The sequence below is a fragment of the Euleptes europaea genome, chromosome 8 (assembly GCF_029931775.1).
Source record: "Euleptes europaea isolate rEulEur1 chromosome 8, rEulEur1.hap1, whole genome shotgun sequence".
Taxonomy (NCBI): domain Eukaryota; kingdom Metazoa; phylum Chordata; class Lepidosauria; order Squamata; family Sphaerodactylidae; genus Euleptes; species Euleptes europaea.
Genome location: NC_079319.1, coordinates 27,847,012 through 27,854,969, shown reverse-complemented (window position 1 = coordinate 27,854,969; position 7,958 = coordinate 27,847,012). Strand labels below are relative to the sequence as shown.

Here is a 7,958-nt window from a genome sequence, read left to right as displayed (position 1 = left end):
TACAAGTACTTTGTTTTCTTCTTCAGCATGTTTTCATCTATGCTAAAGTTAGCTTAACTTTGCGGTGGCCAAACGGCCGGTCATTCAGTTCATTAACAGCTGCCATTGCCTCATTATAGTTCGCCAGAGCAAGGGTAGCTTCACCAGAAGGCATTCCATACTTGTTGTTATGTACAGAAAGTGATTCTGGTATGATTTTATAGCCATGGAAGAAATCCAGAATTTCATTAGGAGCTGCTCGAAATGGTATGTTCTTTAATTTAATCAGAGTGATGCGATCAGAGCCTCCACTGAAATTAGAGTCTGGCACGAAGTGCCCCTCAGGGAAACCTCCAGGATTACCTTCACCACCGAAATCTGGAAAAGGCGGAGGACCTCTAAAACGATCGGGTGAGCACAGGAAGTCATCAGGACATCTGTAATCAGATGGATGCTTAAGGTTCCCTGGCATTGGTGGCCCTTGAGAACCAACAGCATAAAAATGGTCACCTCTAGCATGTGCATGAGCCTGTATCTTTTCACTTGACATCGATGAGACAGTAATACCAAATTCCTGCATTTGCTCCTCAGGTATACACCTTACTAGTACTTCTGTTCCCAAAAACCGCCGACGATTTAAACTTTCAGCTTTCCGGGCTTGATCTTCAGTTCTGAATTTGACCAGTGCTTCTCCCAATCCAATTCCTTTGTCATCATAAAGCAAATGTATGTCACTGTCATCAATATTAAATCCCGCAAAGAACTTCTGAACTTCAACATTTGTCACATCAAATGGTAAGTTCCTTACATATACACACGTCTTTTGGCCAGAACATCTATCCCTTTTTTCTTTTACATGGTGATGCCTTTCTGATGATCTTTTCCTTCCTGAGGATTCAATTATTTGCAAAATTGTTTTTTTAGAAGTGGGGAAAATGTGAACCGCTTGACCAAAAAGACTCTCCTTGTGATAGCTCAGTGCAGTCTCATATTCGCTGATTGATCTGAACAGCACAAATGCCTCCCTTCTTTTTTCATAGTTATTATCTTGCTTTAAAAGTGTAATATCGTGGTTAGTTATAGCTAGTGCTCCAAAGAACGCTCTCAAATGTCTCTTCTCAACATCAGGTGACAGATTTTTTATATGTATGTAAAACTCCCTACTATTTGATGAATGAGCGAGAGGTGAACGGGAGCGTTCCGCAGCTGCCCTCTGAAGAGACTCTGAACGGGAACGTGCCATAGCTCTCCTTGGAGGAGACCTTGAACGAGAGCGTGCCGAAAATCTCCTTGGAGGAGACCTTGAACGTGAGCGTGCCAAAAATCTTGGAGGAGATCTTGAACGGGAGCGTGCCAAAAATCTCCTTGGAGGAGACCTTGAATGGGACTGTTTTCTTGAGGACCTGTAACTTGATTCTCTTCTTGAACAATGTTCTCTGCTTGAAGGGCTTTCCTTGTTTAACTGAGCAAAACGTTTGAAAGAATGATCCGTTTTCTCATCTACTCTTCTACTGTGCTTAAACCACATTCTTTTATTAGAGGGACGTACTTCTATAAATCTTGAACCCATATACTCCCGATTACGTCGCAGTCCTATCATGGCATCACTTGGTGTAGCAAATTTTACCACACCATCACCATTTTGTCGGCCATCCACATTTTCTAGCATTATCACTTCCTCCACTTGCAATCCTGAGAAGAAATTAAGGACATCATCTTCTGATGCCGAGTAAGGCATCCCACGTACAAACACATACACATCGTCTGAGTTAAATGACTCTTTCTTGGACTGATTAGAAGTTGATTTTGAAACCTCGGTATCACTGTTTTGAGAGCCACTGGAATGAAAGTCATCCTCCAAGTGATCCAGAGAACCATAGCTGGGTTTACCAAATCCTTTTTTAATTGCTGCAACTAAATTTGAAAGGTTCTCAACTCCTGAATTGCTAGAACCTGCTCGCCTAGACCCAGTTACTGTCTTTCTCCCACCATGATCAAATCTTTTTCGATTAACGTCTATTATATTCTGCATTTCAGTCTTGCTGCTGAGGAAGAGCTCTATACATGAATCCTTGATAAATCCTCCTGAAAAGCTCATTCCCTGTCGTGCATCTTCATCTGTTGCAAAGATAATAAAGGCTTCCCCTTTTTCTCCTCCAATGATATGTACACCTCCATCAGGAATATTCAATCCTGAGAAGAAACGGCGAATATCTGCAGTACCCGCAACAACAGGAAGCCCCTGTAAACGGATGACTACTGCCATTCTGAGCTCAACCCACAGCAATAATCACCTGTGGACAGAAAGGTATACATGACAGCAAACCTTTAGTACCCTGTAAATGTAAGAGCTATACCTCAAGCTATACCTTCCCAAAGAGATATCCCAACCTCGGTCAAAGTAAACACATTAAAAAAAAAAACAGCCCTCCCCTGTTCAGAATCACAAGACACCTATTTTTTACATTGACATCTAGAACAAGTTAACTATTCCATCTGAATTTTTATACTGTTATGTCACCAGTCACAAGCAGTAATAGCAACTGTCTGTGATAAGGTGTACAAAAACATTCATAGCATATATTATAGCTTATCAGAATATCCATAGAGATTAAAACACATGACATGTCTGGCCTTGCATTCTTGCCACCCACTATCAAAAAGCCTAGAAAATTCATACCAAAATGAATTCTCATAAATTTACCAAAACTGACATGAATTTCCACTGAATTTTCAGACATCATGATCCACCAACAGACCACAATGAAGCAAATTCTGTCATTCTTCAACACTGTTAACGATTGCCTATAATTAGGATATCCAACTGTGTATCTTCCTTTCCTCCGTTAGGACAATAACTCAAATGTGAAGCTCTAGAAGCTTACCTGTTTTCACTTGGTAGGCCTGATAAAAGTCTGAGAAATCAACTTAACTGTGGAAAGAAAATGAAACATAATTAATGGCTAACAAACAGGTTGGATTACATACTGTGCCACATTACCAGGGTATTTCAATAACCATGGACAACAACAACCAGTGAAAAGAGTCATGTTGGTGGGTGGTCTTGACCTAAGTTGCATCTCCATTCCCATGAATATACAAAAAGAAGAACAACTGAAGAGCAGGCTGGCCTGTATACCCTTTTAAAAATACATCCAGATATTACAAATGACTTCAGTAAATGATGGGAAGATACCAAGAGTAGTCTTCAGTAGGTCCACAGAGATGAAAATTCAACCTCAGTGCTGGTAGTCCTTGAAAGATGGCGTCCCATGTAAAAATAGATGTCCAGCTCTTATAAAATCCTTATGTTTCTAAAGGGTGCGGCAAAACGTTGCATTTTCCACCAAATGTATAAAGATGATAGTTCTGCAATTTTTTTAAACCCCAAAGATGACATTCTAGGAAAATACAGATTAAGCTCATTCCAGTTTCCCTGCTAGTTTCTTATGCACAAACACTAGAAAATCTCTCTGAATTCAACAGAGCTTACTCCCAAATAAGCATGCACAGGATTGCAGCCTTTCTAATATTTCACACAGCGCCATCTTTTTAAGTGGAACATGTGTTCCACTAAACAACTAGAATCCAAGTTTTTTGTGCCTGATCTCCAGGACCAAAAAAAAGACCAAAGATTGTGAAGTTTGTTGAACAGCTGTATCCTGGAGAAAAAACTCCTTGAACCACATACATGCATCCCAAAATGGCACAGAGAATTCTCTCACAGTCTGCAAAGTTTGGTTCACTTTTTACAGAGTGCTTTCTTATCCTCTGAAATCCATGGCATAATTCCCAATGTCAGCAATGGTCTCGCCATAATCCCCATTCACAAAAAGGTTCAAATACGGTAGAAACAGTTCTAACTCATATATAACAAATGCCATAAATACAGCTGCTGTAAACGTTCTTCAGCAACTTTCTGTGATGACCAAATTTTAAAAACCACCACATCCAGCATAAAAGAACAGCACTAATGTACACAAGCAAGACAAGACTTGTATGAATTTGGATTTTTAAAAACCCCAAAAAGAAGATATGAAATGTCAGGTCCCAAGGCACGGTGAGAAGAAAGCCCATGATGCGGAACGTCATGGAAGTGAAGCAGATCCGGGTCTGTTCAGGATTGGATGGAAGACCACTTGGGAGCCCCATGGACTCCACCTTGAATTCCATGGAAGACAGGATAAAATCTTACAAGCTGGATTCCTACAAAAATTTCCACCAGAGACAGAGAAAAGAGGGGCAATTTTACCCAACTCCCCTCCTCAATGCAGCCCTATTCTACACAACTTTCTGTCCAACCAAGTAGCACCATTGCCAGTGTAAACTTTCTGTGCATCAAAAAGGGTCTCTCCTCACTCTTGGGTCAGAAGAAAAGCTAGTACAACCCAACAAAACAATCAAGTTTAACCAAGAGAAACTCCTCCAGATGATCTGTGCAAAATCTAAGGTGGTGCCAAACAAAAAAAAGAACTCCATACATTAAACCATATTACTGTGTTTAAAAAATCTCTGAAAATAATCTGAGTGCAAGGGGCACCATACCCACAGCAACAATCACTTCCATTGAATAAACCCTGAATGCATTTCACTCCTCAGTAACCCTTAGTTAAGTCCATTCACATTAACTTCTAAGTGCCACCTCTATTTCTTCCCACAGCCCCTCCGTCCACCAATTTATCCCCTCCAAAAAACTGATCACAGTAGTAATCTGTAATACTCTGTCATAACACATTTGTGACAAGAAAACAGCATCCTCCATACCACAGTGCATAAGAAGGTACGCTCAAGCTCACTGCTTAAGAGAGTAAGGGCCGTTGTAAGGGAGACATCAAGAGAGATTTTATATATGCAAATCTGGATGGTGCTTGTGTTCCATTAAATCCGGCGTCGTTTTTCACATGACAGATCTTGCATAATCCAAGGGAAAACAGTTTCCGAAAGATCCAGAGTGCTTCGAGAAGTTACCGTCGACCAACCCGTTGAGCAAGGAACTCTTGTTACTTGGGGAACCTAAGAACTTAAGAAAGGCCCTGCTGGATCAGACCAAGGCCCATCGAGTTCAGCAGTCTGTTCACACAGTGGCCAACCAGGCATGGGTTTCTTCTTGAAGAGCAGAAAATTAAATTTATCGTTCTTAGCGAACGTTTTTAGCCTTGGGGGAGGGGGGATTCGTTGCGCGCGCGCCCCTCCAAAAGTCGTCAGTTTGCACGCACCAACACACACATCAACGAGGCTATATTTGCTCAGCACGCCTTGTGCAAATCGGAGCGGGAAGGCGTAGGTATGCGCCGCCTCCCATTTTGCAGCCACCTGAGGGCCGACTTCCCGATCGGCCAGGAAACCCGCGGTAGTCGTTACTCTGCGTTCACCACCCAACGGAGCGTCGCCGGCTCTCGCCCCGCCATGCCCCCCTCCCCCCCCTCCACGGAATACAACGTAGGGACGACTCCCGCAGACACAGCCTAGCCAGAATACAATCCTCCGCACGCTTACTCGGGAGTAAGCCTCCGCGGAACTAAGCGAACCTCCCTTCCTAGCAAGCGTGCACAGGGTTGGACCGCCCGGGCGGAAGCCAGCCAACCCTCCACCACGACCCGCGCACGGCCCTGTGCTACTAACCAGGCCCTGGCTCCGCGACCGCCGTCAGATCAACGGGCCACGCGTTGGCCTGAAGCGCGACGGCTCCGGCGACGGGCCAAGCCCCACCGCCTCTCGGCTACTCCCGCCGCGCACGGCCACAAGCGGCTCTCCTTCCCGCCGACGACACACTAAGGGGGGGGGGGGAGAAGGCCTTCCGCGACAAACAAAATGGCAGCCGGCCGCCTCGCCAGGCCTCCTCGACGCCTGAGGAAAGCGAACGACGCCGCGCGCACGCGCAAGAGCGCCTGCGTCGTTTGCCCCTCCGCCCCTCCGCCCCTCCCCCCCGTCCCCCCGTCGCCCACGAGAAACACGCATGCGCGCACGCTGTCACACGCTCAAGACTCCACCAATCATTTCTGTTCGAAAGTGTGTGTGTTTTTTTCCGGGGGTGGGGGTGGTGTGACGTTTGTCGGTACCGAGTGCGCGTGCGCGAAAAATCCCTGCGCGTGGTTCGGTTGGACGGATACAAATGTGTGTTCTGTTGTGGACGTTACATTGTACAGGGTTTGTAGATGCTGTTAGCGTGGAATGTTAAAACTGGGTTTCTGCGTGTGTGTTTTTTCCTGTTCTAATGTGATTTATGCCCTCACATGCCAGCAATGCCCTTCCACAATCTACATTGGACAAACAGGTCAGTCTCTTAGACAAAGATTAAATGGACATAAGTCTAACATCAGAAACCACAATATTCAAAAACCAGTGGGAGAACATTTCAACCTTCCAGGACATTCTGTTGCAGATTTAAGAGTAGCAGTTCTCTTACAAAGGAATTTCAAAGGGAGATTGGAAAGAGAAACTGCTGAATTACAGTTGATATTCAAACTCAAGTCAATGCATTTACCTGGGCTGAATAAAAGACCTTGCATTCATGGCTCATTACCAGTGCTGATTTCTCCGCACCCATCTCTCCCCTGGACATCACAGACTCTTCTGCATACCACACCTGCTATTCACATTTACATACTGTGCTTGTCTGAATTCACTCTCCTCTACTTAAAAACATGGATTCACATTCTAGCTGTATCTGAAGAAGTGAGCTGTGGCTCATGAAAGCTCATACCCTGCCAGAAAATATTTTTGTTAGTCTTTAAGGTGCTACTAGACTCTTGCCTTTTTCCTATTCAGTATAGGACCGAAGAGAAAAAGTGTGGTTTGACTTACTTTTTTGTGTGGTTGGCCATGTAACCTCCTGTTTTCTTGGAGGAAAATATAAGAGATTGTTTACGGGTCAATTGGGCCCGCTGTGGCACCCGCATAATCCTAATAAGGCTGCGCACACGATTTGGGAATAAATGCTTCGGAACATCATGAGGCTTCCAAGGAAAGCACTATGAACACATGAAGCTGCCTTATACTGAATCAGACCCTTGGCCCATCGAAGTCAATCTTGTCTCCTCAGACCGGCAGCGGCTCTCCAGGGTCTCAGGCAGAGGTCCTTCCCCTCACCTACTTGTCTAGCCCCTTTAACTGGAGGAACCTGGGACCTTCTGCATGCCAAGCAGATGCTATGCCACAGTATAAACTGTCAAATGTGACTATGGCCTGGTGTGAGCTTCTTTTCAACATTTTCATGTGGTCTTACGATTTTTTGCCTTGACCTGGAGCGGGCTAACTAATGTGTGTGTGTGTGAAGCGCCGTCAAGTCGCAGCCGACTTATGGCGACCCCTTTTTGGGGTTTTCATGGCAAGAGACTAACAGAGGTGGTTTGCCAGTGCCTTCCTCTGCACAGCAACCCTGGCCTTCCTTGGTGGTCTCCCATCCAAATACTAACCAGGGCTGACCCTGCTTAGCTTCTGAGATCTGACCAGATCAGGCTAGCCTGGGCCATCCAGGTCAGGGCTGGGCTAACTAATACTTAATACCAAGACCACGGTTACACAGCCCGGATAACCTACAAGAACCGATGAACTCTGACCGTGAAAGCCTTCGATAATATTTTAACACTTAAGAGTTTTGGGGCACAGAGAGAAGACACAAAATGAACCACACTCTTTGCTTCTCCCGATTCCCCTGGGGGAGATACAGCAAAGACAAAAATGGACCAGCTGGGCCATTGATGCACGGGAGGTTTTTGCCTGGGGTTTGCCCCCTCTCTAGATGCACATTTTTTCCCCATCCGAGTTCTCAAAACTTTGCATGGGGGCTTATGGTTGAGTTTTGAGAGTTCAGATGGAGAAAATGGACATCGAGAGAGCGGCAAATCCAAGGCAAACACCCACACACCCCGTGCATAAATTTAAAAAAAAATCCCTCTGGCTTCCCGTAGGTGAGAGTTTTAGGCCCGCCTTTAAAACGCTGCGGCCCTTGGGAGGGAGGAGCCGCGGCCTTCGTAGCC

General features: G+C 45.1%; 1 protein-coding gene across 1 annotated transcript; it reads right to left on the bottom strand.

The window, feature by feature from the left end:
- Nucleotides 1-37: 37 nt before the first annotated feature.
- On the bottom strand, nucleotides 38-3,062 carry RBM12B (RNA binding motif protein 12B). Its single transcript, XM_056854367.1, has 2 exons — nucleotides 2,865-3,062; nucleotides 38-2,273 (listed from the first exon to the last, which is right to left on the bottom strand). The coding sequence occupies exon 2, from the start codon at nucleotides 2,243-2,245 to the stop codon at nucleotides 38-40; it is 2,208 nt and encodes a 735-aa protein (XP_056710345.1). The 5' UTR covers nucleotides 2,246-2,273; nucleotides 2,865-3,062.
- Nucleotides 3,063-7,958: the final 4,896 nt, after the last annotated feature.